Raw genomic sequence first — 15,269 nt, forward strand, 5'->3', positions numbered from 1 at the left:
TAATCGTAGCTTTCATCGGGCAGGGCATTTCACATGCTCCATTATTCTCACTTTATCCGTCATCCTTTAAAATTGTTCTGATCGTTGACCAACTGTAGCCTAACACTTTTAAAATGACCGCTGGTGTTTCATCTCTTTCCAAATGCTTTATTATTTCCACTTTATTTTCAATTGCAATCACTTCCTGTCAATGGAACAGAAACACTGCGGGCGGCGGGTCCGGAGCTGCGCCGGCTCCCGAGGTCCGCTGGGTCCTAAGGACCAGCGTACTGAATTCCCCGGGTTCTAAACTCCACCGCACTGAGACAGGTTAAATGGGATAAGTGGGGGCTGTGCTGGGTTTGGGTATTTGATCCTCCACAATATTCCATGTGGGAATTTAAACTGGAGGTGGCAGTGTTTTTTTACAAGGTCGAGTTGCATGCTCGACATCAGCCTGGCACGGATGGTACAGGAGTCACTGGATCGACATCAACCCAGCAGGGGAGCGGTCTGTCACTAAATTGAACTTGGGAACCTCCGTTCTCCAGCTCGGTGCTGATTTCACTGCGCCACCAGCCGACCACAATGGGGAGGCGGGATCAGGGTGAATCTTACTAAGAAAAATTTAAGCCAAATACAAAGCTAAACACCCAACACAGCATCAACGGCAGCAACTTAAAATGGCGGACGGTGTTCTCCTTCCTCGGTTCGTAAGTAGGAGTTGTCCGTAAGTCGGATGTTCGTAACTCGGGGACTACTTGTACAATGAGATATAGCAAAAGCATCTCAGTTGGACAATGTTATGATAGTTAAGGGATTTCAATATGCAGGGAAATTGGGAAAATCAAGTTGTTGCAGGATTCCAAGAGAGTGAGTTTATAGAATGGCTGCAAGGTGGCTTGAGTTAAGCCCATAAATGGAAAGGCAATTCTGCACTGGGTGTTGTGTCATGAACCGGATTTGATTGTGGAACTGAAGGTAAAGGAACACTTGGGAGACAGTGATCCAATTCACTGCAGTTTGAGACGGAGAAGATAGAGTCGGGTGTATAAGTATTATGTAATAAGTGGAATTACAGAAGCATAACAGAGGAGCTGGCCAAAATTGATTGGAAGAAAACACCATCTGGGATGACAGCACAGCAGCAGTGGCTGGAGTTTCTCGGAGCAATTCAGAATGCGCAAGGTGGATATATCGCAAATAAATAGTAGTATTCTACTTCCAGGCAAGGGAAGTCAAAGTCAACATTAATGCAAAAGGAAGGACATAAAATAGAGCAAAAATTAGGAGATTAGGAGAGTGGACAAAGAATAGTTAGGAAGTGTATGGTAATACACTTTGAAGGAATAAAAATATAGACTATTTGCTAAACGGGAATGAAATTCAAAAATCTGAAGTGCAAAAGGACTTGGGAGTCCTTGTACAGGATTCACTAAAGATTTAACTTGCAGGTTGAGTTGGTGGTGAGGAAGCCAAATTCAATGTTAGCATTCATTTCAAGACAACTAGAATGTAATAATGCACTGGTGAGGCCTTACTGGAGTATTGTGAGCAGTTTTGCGTTCCTTATCTAAGAAAGGATGAGCTGACATTGGAGAGGGTTCAAAAGAAGTTCATGAAAAAAGTTCTGGGAATGAAAGACGTCATCTGAGGAGTGTTTGATGGCTCTGGGCGAAGAATGAGAGGGAATCTCATTGTTGAAAGGCCTACATATAGTGGATGTGGAGAGGACGTTCCTAGAGTGGAGGAAGTTTAGGACCAGAGGAGCATTCATTTAGAACAGGCAGTTGTGGAGACCAAGTCTGTATTTATATTTAAGGCAGAAGTTGATAGATTCTTGATTGTTCAAGACGTGAATGGATACAGGGAGAAGGCAGGAGATTGGGTCTGAGAGGAAAAATGGATCAGATGGTGGATCCCTGTCAGAATCTATGGTGGGAAATGGTGGAGCTTACTTGATGGGCCAAATGGCCTAATTTTCCTGTATCTTGTGGTAAGCCAATAATACTCTGTTCAGTGGTATTGTTTGAAGAAGAAAATTGGCTCCTCTACTCTTGGAAAAGGTACAATGGAATGCTAAGAGAGCAGAATCACTTCCTAATAATGTCTTGTTGGAAAGGCAGCATCTCCATTCAGTGCAACATTACTTCAGAACTGGGATCTTGAACTCTTGAGTGAGGTTATCCTTTGTTAACCACAGTTTATCAAGAGTTGGAGAAAAGGAAGTGTGTGGTAGATATTTTCTGATCTTAAGAGATGCCACTATGATTTATGTAGAGCCATCAAGGTGGCAAAATGGCAACGACAATATCCAGACACAACTCAACGACAATGACACATGCAGTTTGGCAAGGACTGCTCACCATCATGCACCTCAAGAGGAAACACAGCACTACAGCCAACTTTGCCACTTCATCCTGGACGAGCTTGATGTTTTTATGCTTGATTTGAGATTGATAGGACTGAATCCCCAAGGTGAGCTGCCAGTGAGACCTGCACGGTGGTATTCTCTGAGGCTGAGGTACATAGAACATTCCAACGTCAACAGCCGCAAGGAAGCAGGGCTGGACGACATCCCAGCGCTGAACAGCTGGCAGTGGGTTTACAGACATTTTTAATCTCTCCCTCTCCCAGTGTGTAGTGCCCTTCTGTACCTAAGAAAACCAAGGTAGCATGCCTGAATGATAGGGCGCCTGTCTTACTCTGCTCAATTATAAGCAAATGCTTTGAGAGGCTGGTTAAAGTTGACCTCTGTAGCATGCTGGCACCCACATTGGACCTCCTACAATTCACCTACTGACAGAACAGGTCTACCGATGACACCATAGTCACAGCACTACACACTGACCTCACCTGGAGAAGAGGGAATGCTGTTGCTGGACTACAGTTCAGCATTTAACATCATAATTCCCTCAGACTTGACAGGAGGCTCAGAGATCTCAGCCTATACCCCACCTTGTGCAGCTGGATCCTAGACTTCCTATCGGATCGCTGACAGGTGGTAAGGATGGCTGCCTTCACCTCTGACCCTCAACATAGATGTCCCTAGGGTTGTGTTCTGAATCCCCTCCTCTACTTCCTTTACACCCACGACTGTACTGCCATACACAGCTCCAATCTGCTGAACAAATTTGCAGATGACGCAACTTTGACCTTATTTCTAGCGGTAATGAGACAGCCTGCAGAGGAGAGGTTGACACCCTGACATAGTAGCGCCAGGATAATAACCTCTCCCTCAATGTCCAAAAAAACAAAAGATTAACATCAATGTGTGTGTAGTTGAGAGCAGTTTCAAGTTCTTTGGGATAAACATCACCGAGGATCTCACCTGGACTGTACACACTAGCTATGTGGCAAAAAAAAAGCACAACAACTCTTCCACCTTCAGGTGACTGAAGAAGTTTGGCATGGGCCCCCAAATCCTCAAGACCTTCTTGTGAGGCACCATTGAGAGCATACTGACTGACTGTATCACCGCCTGCTACGGGAATTACGCCAACCTTGATTGCTGGAGTGCTTCTGGATGTGAACTTGCCTTCATTAAGTACATTTATAGCAGCAACAGCAGAAAGAAGGCCTGGAAGATCATCGGGGACTCCAGTCACCCCAAATGAAAACTGTTTCAGTTGCTGCTGTCTGACAAATGGTACTGCAGCGTTAAAGCCAAAGCCAACAAGCTATGGGCCAGCTTCTTTCGACAAGCCATTAGATTTTTAAATTCACCTGTCTGAGGCTAGTACAAAAATTGCATGGGTCTCTGCAGAGGTATTTAAAACATCCTTTGCCAGAGGAATGGAGGATAGCTAATACGAGCAGAATTAGGCCACTCAGCCCATCAAGTCTGTTCTGCCATTCCTTCCTGGCTGATCTCAGATCCACTCAACCTCATACACCTGCTTTCTTGCCATAACCTTTGATGGCCTGACCAATCTGGAAGTTATCAATTAAAGCTGTTACATTGTTCAAGTAAGGATCCAAGAATATGTCAGGAAATAATTGGCTAGAGAGCCTGATGTTAGTTGTGGATAAATTATTGGAAGGTATTCCAAGGGACTGGATATACAAGTATTTGGATAGACAGGGCATGATTAGGGATAGTAAACGTGGGTTTGTGTATGGTAGGTTGTGTCTAATCAATCTAAGTTTTTCAAGAGTGGTTACCAGGAAAGTTGATGAAAGAAAGGCAGTGGATGGTGTCTACATGGACTTTAGCAAGCCCCCTCGTAAGGTCAAGTGGGAGGCTGTCAAGAAGATTCAGTCACTTGGTTTTCAAGATGATGTAACAAATTGGATTCAACATTGGCGTCGCAGGAGAAGCCATTGAGTAGTAGCAGATGGTTGCCTCTTTGGAGGCCTGTAACTAGTTGTGTGCTGCAGGGGTCAGTACAGTTGTTGTATATCAATGATCTGGACAGTAATGTGGTAACTGCACAAGTCTGGATAAGCTGGAAAAAGGGCAGATAGAATTTAATGCAGACAAGTGTGAGGTATTAAATTTTGGGAAGATAGGGTAGGAATGCAGAGTCAATGGTAGGGCATTGAGGAGTGTCCTACCATTCCCTTGGACCCTGTGCAGAAATAGCAGGTGCCACAGTAGAGTATGTGGTAAACTGAATAGCAAATTAGTGGATAACACAAAGATTGTGGGCGTAGTGGACAGTGAGGAAGACTATCATAGTCTGGACCAGCTGGGAAAATGGGCTGGAAAAAATGGCAGATGAAATTTAATGCAGACAAATGTGAGCTGTTGCATTTGGGAGGACAAGCCAGGGTAGGTCTTGAATGGTGAATGGAAGGGCACTGAGGAATGCAGTAGAACAGAGGGATGCGGGAGTTTAGATCTATATTCCATCAAAGGGGTGTCAGTGGTAGATAGGGTCGTAAAGATGGCTTTTGGCACATTGGCCCTCAAAACAAAATAGTAAGTCTAGGAGTTGGGATGTTATGTTGAACTATAAGACATCGAGAGGCCTGATTTGGAGCATTGTGTGCATTTTGGTTGCCTGCTTCCAGGAAATATCTCAATAAGATTGAAAAACTGCAAAGAAAATTTACAAGGATATTGCTACAACTTGAGTTACAGGAAAAAGGTTGAATAGATTAAACTTTATTTCCTAGAGCATTGAAGAATGATGGGAGAGAAAGGTATTGCAATTCTGAGGGATTTGGGTAGGGTCGGCTTTTCCATTGAGGTAGGGTGAGATTAGAACTAGAGGTTGTGCGTTAATGATGAAAGGTGAAATATTTCAGGGGAACGTGAGGAGGATCAACTTCACTCAGAGGGTGGTGAAACGATAGAACAAGCTGCTAGCAGAAGTGATGGTTGTGGGTTCGATTTCACCATTTAAGAAAAAATTGATTAGGTACATGGATGGGAGGGTTATAGAGGGCTATGGTCTGGGTGCAGGTTGATAGGACTAGGCAGATTTCTAGTCCATGCTGAACTATTAGGGCCAAAGGGCCTGTATTGTACTGTAGAGTTCAATAATTCTATACTACTATAAGAGAAATAGGCAGAGTGGACAGCCAGCGCCTCTTCCCCAGGGCACCAATGCTAAGTACAAGAGGACATGGCTTTAAGGTAAGGGGAGGGAAGTTCAAGGGGGATATTAGAGGAAGGTTTTTCACTCAGAGTGGTTGGTGCGTGGAGTGCACTGCCTGAGTCAGTGGTGGAGGCAGATACACTAGTGAAGTTTAAGAGACTACTAGACAGGTATATGGAGGAATTTAAGGTGGGGGGTTATATGGGAGGCAGGGTTTGAGGGTCGGCACAATATTGTGGGCTGAAGGGCCTGTAATGTGCTGTACTATTCTATGTTCTATACAACATCATGGGCCAAAAAGCCAGGACTTGAGCTACAGGGAAAGATTAAGTATGTTATGACTTCATTCCTTAGAGTGCAGGAGAATTAAAGGTGATTTGATAGAGCTGTACAAGATTATGAGGGGTATAGGTAGGGTAGATTAAAGCAGACTTTGTTCACTGAGGTTGTGTGAGAGTAGACATAGAGGCCATAGGTTAATGGTGAATGTGAAATATTTAAGGAGAAACTGAGAGGAGCAGTTCTTCACTGAGGATATCGCAAGTGTGGAACAACCTGCCAGTGGAAGTCATGGTTGTAGGTTTGATTGTAACATTTAAGAGAAGTTTGGTTATATACATAGATTTGTGATATTTCCCATTTCAGTTGATCATTATAAAGGTGATTAGTATTACTAATCAGGTTATGTTCTCCAGAAGCAAGAGAAAATCTGCAGATGCTGGAAATCTGAGCGACACAGAAAATACTGGAGGAATGCAGCAGGCCAGGCACAATCTATGGGGGAAAAAAACTACAGATGACGTTTTGGACCAAAACCCTTTGGCAGGACTGGAGGAAAAAATGCTGGTTCAAAAGGTTGGGGGAAGGGAGAGAGAAACACAGGTGATAGGTGAAACCTGGAGGGGGAGGGATGAAGTAAAGTGCTGGGAATTTGATTGTTGAGATGAGGCAAGAGAGGGAAAAGGGGATGGAAAATAGAGAAGGGGGTTAGTTGGGGGGCATTACCAGAGGCTTGAGAAATCGATGTTCATGCTATAAGTTTGGAGGCTACCCAAATAGGATATAAGGTATTGCTCCTTCAACCCAAGTGTGGCCTTGTCACAACAGTGGAGGAGGATGGACATATCGGAATAGGAAGAGGAATTAAAATGGGCAGCCACTGGGAGATCTGGCTTGTTCTGGCGGAGATGCTCGGTGAAGTGGTCACCTAATCTACGTCAGGTCTCACCAATGTACAGGAGGCCACACCGGGAGCACTGAATACAGCAAATGACCCCCAACAGACTCACAGGTGAATTGTTGCCTCATCTGGAAGGACTGTTCAGGGCTCAGAATGGTGGTGTAGGGGCAGGTGTAGCTTCGCCGAGCATCTGCGCTCTGCCAGAACAAGCGGAATCTCTCAGTAGCCACCTATTTTAATTCCACTTCCCATTCCCATTCCGGTATGTCTGTCCACGGCCTCCTCCACTGTTGTGATGAGGCCACACTTGGACTGGAGGAACAACACCTTGAATTCCATTTGGATAGCCTCCAACCTGATAGCATGAACATTAACCATATAACAATTACAGCACGGAAACAGGCCATCTTGGCCCTTCTAGTCCATGCCGAATGAATACTCTCACCTAGTCCCACCTACCTGCACTCAGCCCATTTCCTCTCCCTTTACTCCCTCCATTTCTTTCCTGTCCATATACCTATCCAATTCTTTTTTTTAATGACAAAATCAAACCTGCCTCTACCACTTCTACTGGAAGCTCGTTCCACACAGCTACCACTCTGAGTAAAGAAGTTCCCCCTCGTGTTACCCCTAAACTTTTTCCCCCTCTCTCAACTCATACCCTCTTGTTTGAATCTCCCCTGCTCTCAATGGAAAAAGCCTATCCACGTCAACTCTATCCCCCTCATAATTTTAAATACCTCTATCAAGTCCCCCCTCAACCTTCTACGCTCCAAAGAACATTGATATCTCAAACTTCTGGTAATGCCCCCCAACACCCCTTCTCCATTTCCCATCCTCTTTTCCCTCTCTCACCTCATCTCAACGATCAACTTCCCAGCTCTTTACTTCATCCCTCCCCCTCCAGGTTTTACCTATCACCTGGTGCTTCTCTCTCCCTTCAGCCCACTTTTTAAGCTTTTTTTCTCCAGTCCTGCCAAAGGGCTTCAGCCCAAAACATTGACTGTACTTTCTCCATACATGTTGACTGGCCTGCTGAGTTCCTCCAGCATTTTAAGTTATGTTCTCCAATTGAATTGTCTTTGTATCTAGAGTAAAGGTCTTGTGTAAGTGACCAAATAACAGCAGATACAGAGTGGTTTGCAGAACCAAGCGAGAATTTCTGAGCGAAATGTTTTGGTTTGACTTCTCTCAGTTATCTTCCTGACTGATATTTTTCGAGCTTTAGTTACTCATGCACCAAACAAAGCGGTCTTATTATTCACACTGTGTGTGTGTGTGTGTGTGTGTGTGTGTGTGTGTGTGTGTGTGTGTGTGTGTGTGTGTGTGTGTGTGTGTGTGTGTGTGTGTGTGTGTGTGTGTGTGTGTGTGTGTGTGTGTGTGTGTGTGTGTGTGTGTGTGTGTGTGTGTGTGTGTGTGTGTGTGTGTGTGTGTGTCTTTTTAATTTGAAACCAAACTTAAATGTACGTTCTTCATTTTCAAATCATTTTGTGAAATATCTGTGGATTGTGTTGAACTGCTTTACTGACAGATGCTGCAGTTTGGAAAACAGTGTTATTGAGGGATCTGGCTGTTTATATACATTTGATAATTCATCATATATTTGTTTCCTCCTCAAGCCTACCTCCAAGCTTTTGGACATCTGTCAATATTGCACTGTCTTATTCCTCTATGGTGATTAGAGATGTTTAATGTAATTTGTTTGCTACCTTTGGTGTTTTAATGTTATATTATTTGATGAAGATTTCAATCTGGCGTTACCAAACGAATTTATAATCTTAAATGTATATAAAATAGTGACTCAAAGGTGAAACAAGCAGGAAGCATATGTATGTACTGTATTTTGCATCTAATTAAATGGTCTCCAAATAATTTTTTTTATTCTTATTCTGGCTTTGTAAGAATTTCCCTGACATAGCTCGGAAGTTAGAGTCCTGTCCATTCAATGCAAGACACTGTATCCCAAAAGCGGAAATGATGCATCATATCATGAATTGTGTGGACAAGAAGGTCATTGAGGAAGAGTTTGGTAAGAAGAGTGATGCTATTATACATTGGGGCAGGGAAGTTGGAATTAAATTTAAACTAAAATTACAAAACAAGCTGGAGGGATTCAGTAGATCAGGCAGCATCTGTGGAGGCAGAGTGATGATCTGGATGCCATGCACAGTCATGACCCAAAATGTTGCTCAAACAGTGCATTCCTCTAGTCATTGGTTCTTCCCAAATTTGCAGTCTCTTGTCTATAACTAATATTACAAGGGAATGTATTATAAATTTAGTCAGATAATTTTAGATTGCAGTTTGTGAATTAGAGTTTGCTTGCAGAGGCACGGAGATCAGCATGCTGTCTGGGTTACGTACTAAGGTGCTTGCTGTAAATGTGTCACATTGGGTGTGTTTGGTGTTTTGATTGCATGGGTTGAATAATCTGGGTGCTGAGAAAGGTGTCCTATGGTTTTTATGTAAAGCCCCTTTAGGCTGAATTGATTTGAATCATGTTTGATGGTTTAGATCAGGGTGCCAACTCTGGTGTTTGGTGTCTCTGTGGGGTTGTAGATATTGTTGTGTGAATATTGGGGTAATTCTGAAACTGACATATTGAAATGTAAGATGTGTTCATTGCTTCCCTCAATTCACAGTTTTCAATGCCCAAGGAAAGCCTTATGATATCCCTCAAAGTTCATGGCAGTGTCCTCCCCCTGAGGAAGACTGGGACAAAGGTTGGTGTTGAGTATACTTTGATTGTCCTTCACTCAATTTGTTTCTGTTTTCTTCTGTCTCAGCATTACCTATCAATCCTCTCCATTAAATATTTGCCTATCCATATTAATCCTTGTATGAAACAGTTCCCAATTTCTTTGCCTTCTGAATGGATACCACAGCAAAGAGGGGAGGGAGGTAAAACTGGTGTAACTGATGAAGAGAATGCCAGTAAAATCTCAGAAGGATGGTTGGTAAAAATTGATAAAAGGAGTAAGTAGAAAAATTGACAATGTATATTAAATGAACAAGTCCCCTGGTCCATAGAACCATAGAACACTACAGCACAGAAAACAGGCCATTTGGCCCTTCTAGTCTGCCAAAACTTTATTCCGTTAGTCCTGTTGACCTGCACCCAGTCCATAACCCTCCAGACCTCTCCAATCTATGTATCTATCCAATTTATTCTTAAAACTTAAGAGTGAGCCCGGATTTACCACGTCAGGAGGCAGCCCGTTCCACACAATGTTTCCCCTAAACCTTTCCCCTTTCACCCTAAAGCCATGTCCTCTCATTTATCTCTCGTAATCTAAGTGGAAAAAGCCTACTCGCATTTACTCTGTCCATACCCCTCATAATTTTGTAAACTTCTGCCAAATTTCCCCCTCATTCTTCTACGCTCTAAGGAATAAAGTCCTAACCTGTTCACTTTCCCTGTAACTCAACTCCTGAAGACCTGGCAAAATTCTAGTAAATCTTCTCTGCACTCTTTCAGTCTTACTGATAGCCTTTCTATAGTCAGGTGACCAGAACTGCACACAACACTCCAAAGTACTGAACTTTGAGGGATATCATAAGCCTCAGCAATATCTTATACAACCTCATCATATCATCCCAACTCCTATATTCAGTACTTTGATTTATGAATGCCAAGATGCCAAAAGCCTTCTTTACAACCCTGTCTACCTGTGACACCACTTTCAGCAAATTATGTATCTGAACTCCCAGATCCCCTTGTTCCTTCACACTCCTCTGTGCCCTTCCATTTACTGTGTATGTCCTACCTCGATTTGTCCTTCCAAAATGCAACACCTCACACTTGTCTGCATTAAATTCCATCTGCCATTTTCTGGCCCAGTTTTCCAGTTTGTCCAGATCCCTCTGCAAGTTTTGAAATCCTTCCTCGTTGTCCACAACACCTTCAATCTTAGTGTCATCAGCAAACTTGCTGATCCAATTTACCACATTATCATTTAGATCATAGATATAGACAACAAACAACAATGGTCCCAGCACAGATCCCTGAGGCACACCATTAGTCACTGGCATCCAGTCTGAGAAGCAATCATCCACTACCTCTCTGTCTTCTCCCACACAGCCAATTTCGAATCCAGTTTACAACCTCTCCATGGATACCTAGTGTCTGAACCTTCTGAACTAACTTCCCATGTGGGACCTTGTCAAAGGCCTTACTAAAGTCCATGTAGACAACATCCACAGCCTTTCCTTCATCTACTTTCTTGGTAACCACCTCAAAAAAACTCTACAAGATTCATTAAACATGATCTACCACGCACATAGCCATGCTGACTATCATTAATCAGCACTTGGCTGTCCAAATACTTGTATATCCAAACACCTAAGAACACCTAATAATTTACCTACTTCTGATGTCAGGCTCACCGGTCTGTAATTACCTGGTTTACTTTCAGAGCCTTTTTTTAAACAACGGAACAACATGAGATACCTTCCAGTCCTCTGGCAGTGCACCCGTGGCTAAGGACATCTTTCTGCCAGGACCCCTGCAGTTTCTACACTAGTCTCTCTCAAGGCCCAAGGAAATATCACGTCAGGCCCGGAGGATTTATCTACCTTCATTCGCTGTAAGGCAGCAAGCACCTCCTCTAATCTCTATATGTTCCATGACACTACTGCTTGCTTCCCTTCCTTCCATGTAAGCTATGCCAGTTTCCTGAGTAAATACTGATGCAAAAAAAGCTGTTGAAGATGTCCCTCATCTCATGAGGCTTCACACATAGATGACCATTCTGATCTTCTAGGGGACCAATTTTGTCCCTTACTATCCTTTTACTCTTAATATACTTGTGGAAACCCTTTGGGTTTACCTTCACATTATCTGCCAAAGCAACCTCATGTCTTCTTTTTGCCTTCCTGATTTCCTTCTTTAGTTACATTTTCTATACTCTTCAAGTACCTCATTTGTTCCTTGTTGCCTATACCTGCTATACACCTCTCTTTTACTTAACCAGATCGCCAGTATCACTTGAAAACCAAGGTTCCCTATGCCTGTTAATTTTGCCTTTAATCCTGGCAGGAACATGCAAACTGCACTCTCCAAATTTCGCCTTTGAAGGCCGACCACTTACTGAACACATCCTTGCCAGAAAACAGCTTATCCCAATCCACTCTTCCTAGATCCTTTCTCATTTCCACAAAATTGGCCCTTCTCCAATTTACAACCTTACCTGTGCGCTGCTCCTTTGGCGTAACTGCCACCCTGTAACTACTACCTGTAAACTCCTCATTCTCTCGAATGATCCAGAGGTCATCCAGCTCCTGCTCCAGTTCCCTAACACGGTTTGTTAGGAGCTGCAGTTGGATGCACTTCTTGTAGGTGTTGTTGTCAGGGACACTGGAGGTCTTCTTGACTTCCCACATTGTGCAAGAATAGCATTTCATATCCTGCCTGGCATTCCCTCTACTCTAAACAGAACAAAACTTATCGGAACCTACCCTCACCTCTGCCTGTTCACGCTGAAGCCATCCCACTCTGATTCAGTCCACTCCGACGATGGCCGCTGTATATGGTGGTCTTTTTTTTTAAACATTTGGCGCGCTACATCATGTGCCTGTGCAATCTAGCCTCTTTTCCCTGATCAGTTAAAAAAAATGGCTTCTCTCCGAGATGCCTTTACTACTTCACTCTCTGCCTCTTGCTTCCTTTAGTTTTTCTAAAATCTGTCCTTGGCCAGCCAGTGGTGATGTGGCATCAGCACCAGACTTTAAGGCGAGTGGTCCCAGGTGTGAATCCGGCTGGCTCCTTGTACACTTTCCTTCTGTGCTGGGCTGAACATTGAGCTAACAACTCAGCCTTGTTTTTTTTTTAAAAAAGGGACAGATGGTCAAAAAATGGGAATGTTGTAGTCCAATATACCATAAGGCTTGGGGGGAATGACAATAAAACCTGTCCTGCCTAAGCATGTCCAGGCATGCCTAGACAAGATAGGAAATTTTAAAGTTTTCATTGTGGGCAACATTTTAATTGACTTGAGTTATGAATTGAAATAAGAAATGTAGGCAATTTTTAAAATTAGGTGTGTAACAGGGTGATTTCATTGTGATATTCATGATTAAGAGCCCAAAATTCATAAGATATACCCACAAGTATTCAGGAAGCAAAATCTTTGTTGTGGAGTGATATTAATGTGTTGGAAGTAGCTGAGAGGTTTATTAGACTGATATCAGTAGGATTAGTGTAAATGAATGGTTGATACTGACTGGGCTGAAGGTTACATTTCCCTGCTGTACTTCTGTGATAGCTGGAGTGGGTGGGTTATTTAATGATAGGTTGGAGAGGATGTGTTTGTAACTGTTGAAGTCTCACAGAATAAGAGGAGACTCGACTGAGGCATCCCAGGTTCTGAGGAGTCTCAACAGGGAGGATTCAAGGATTGTGTTTTCGCTTAATGGGGAACTGGAACTTACAACTACAACTGGAACTTACTGTTAAAGAAGCCATGGGTTTAAGGTAATGTTTGTTTTTCTCTCTTGGATTGGTGAGAGTCTTTGGACACTTACTTCCTTAAAGGGCACTGAAAATAAGACTCTGAATATTTCTAAGGTAGAGGGAGATGTGAAGGATTACTGTAGGTAGATGGGAATGTAGTTAATTTTATAGAATGGGAGAACGGGCTTGAGAGGGCAGGTAACCAGCTCCTTTTCCTGATTATGTTTATATATGATCAATATCGCCATTGTTCACAGTGCACTTGATCTGTGACAATGTATTCATGCTCTTGATTTTTCCACTAACCTTGTTACTGTTTAATTTACCTTTATAACTGATCTTTTGAAGATGAAGCAGAATCCTCTGGCACATTCATCTATGGCTACACCAACCTGAACAAAAACTGCATCAAAACCAGGTAGCTATCGTTTTTTAGAAAGCTCAACAGTGATGATGTGGAACAAAACAGCTTCCAGTCTTAATTATTTCAGTGTAAAATCATACTGAGAGTCTTACTTACTGGCTGCTATGCTGCTGGAATTTAGAGCAGCAGTGAAGGTCCTCCATTTCAGTCGGTTTTCAGGGCTTCCACTCGGTTTTCACTACTGTCAGTCATGCAAGTCACCGGGTGGAGACTCAGGAATACTGTTGCACTCATATGCAGAAGGATTCTTCATTGGTGTTTCTGTAGCGATTTTGTTTTACCAGTCAGGATTGTTAGCCCTGTGCTTGCACCCCTGAACCTGGAGAACCAGTGATTATCTATCCTTTGACTTGTTGGCATAGATAACCCTACCAAGAGCCAAAAGCATAAAGCCTGTGACTCCAGCCAAGCTAGCTCCAGCTCATTAAGATATGCAAGCCTCCAAACCACGACAAGGTTATGGTCCTCTTGGAGGACTGAGAATCTTACCCCACGTTAAAAGTTACCTTGAAAGAATAGTTGGATTGTTCGGAGCAGAAAACAAATTACAAAAAATTGTGTAGAAAAATTTCTGCGAAGTACACAAAAAAAAAGCAAGGTAACAATTGTAACATTAACTGGCACAGCAGAAAAGGGAACACAAGAAGCAAAGCCTATATTCCAGAGAATATCTTAATGGGTCGTGTCAAGTATCATGATGGGAGTGGGAAGGGACTTGGTTTGAATGAACTTGAACAAGTGGAATGGACAACAGAGAGAAATGAAAGGCAGGGGCAGAATTCAGTTAAACAAAGCAGTGACATGGAATACTTATAACTTGGGGCAAGATCACTTGCTCAGCCAAGATAATGAGATCACTGTCAGAGCAGTTGTGGAGGAAACAGTTATGGTTCAGACCAAATATGCTGTTATTATAAATTAATACATTCACTAAGTGTTGATCTTGATGGATTTGATGGATATTCGGGGTAGAATGTGGCAAAAAGGAAGTTTTATGGCAACAAGAGCCTATCACAATCTGGAAGAATGCAGGTGTTGCAGGGTATATTTAAAACTGAAATTAGGAAGCTGAAAGGTGTTCTTATAATAATATAGGCATGTAAAGTTGAGGAAATTCCAAAGCTGTTTAATGAATAAGTGATAGGAAATAAAGCTCAAGAAAGAAGAGGTCCTGTGAAAGATTTCACTGTTCACTCTTAATCTATGATCTCTAGTTCTAGTCTCACCCAACTTCAATGGAAAAAAAACCTGCTTGCATTTGCCCCATCTATACTAATCATAATTTTGTTTACCTCTATCAGACCTCTCAGTCTTCTAAATTCAAGGGAATAAACTCCTAACCTCCTCAACCTTTCCCTATATTCTGGTCCTCAAGTCCAGGCAACATCCTTGTAAGTTTTTTCTGCATGCTCTAAATCTTATTTTCATCTTTCCTGTAGGTGGGGTGACCAAAATTGGACACAGTAGTCCAAATTAGGTCTTACCAATGTCTTATACAATTTCAGCATAACATCCCAATTCCTGTACTTGGTACATTAATTTATGAAGGCCAATATGCGAAAAACTTTCTTTACTACCCTGTCTACCTGTGGTTCCACTTTAGAGATCCCAAATCCTTCTGTTCTACCATATTCCTAGTGCCCTACAACTTACCGTGCAAGATCTACCCTGGTTGGTCCTCTAAAGTGC

General features: G+C 42.7%; 1 protein-coding gene across 4 annotated transcripts in view; it reads left to right on the plus strand.

Annotated features, from left to right (window-relative positions):
* LOC140735839 (gametocyte-specific factor 1-like) overlaps nt 1-15,269 on the plus strand; it is a 462,565-nt gene that overhangs the window by 7,464 nt on the left and 439,832 nt on the right. For 3 of the 4 annotated variants that reach the window (XM_073061353.1, XM_073061352.1, XM_073061354.1), the window contains exons 3-5: nt 8,608-8,734; nt 9,348-9,428; nt 13,505-13,574. In XM_073061353.1, coding sequence (XP_072917454.1) covers nt 8,608-8,734; nt 9,348-9,428; nt 13,505-13,574 — 278 coding nt within the window. Of the gene's footprint in view, nt 1-8,597; nt 8,735-9,347; nt 9,429-13,504; nt 13,575-15,269 lie in introns of all 4 variants that reach the window. The other variant, XM_073061355.1, reaches the window with a different exon arrangement.

The sequence above is a fragment of the Hemitrygon akajei genome, chromosome 11, assembly GCF_048418815.1.
Source record: "Hemitrygon akajei chromosome 11, sHemAka1.3, whole genome shotgun sequence".
Taxonomy (NCBI): domain Eukaryota; kingdom Metazoa; phylum Chordata; class Chondrichthyes; order Myliobatiformes; family Dasyatidae; genus Hemitrygon; species Hemitrygon akajei.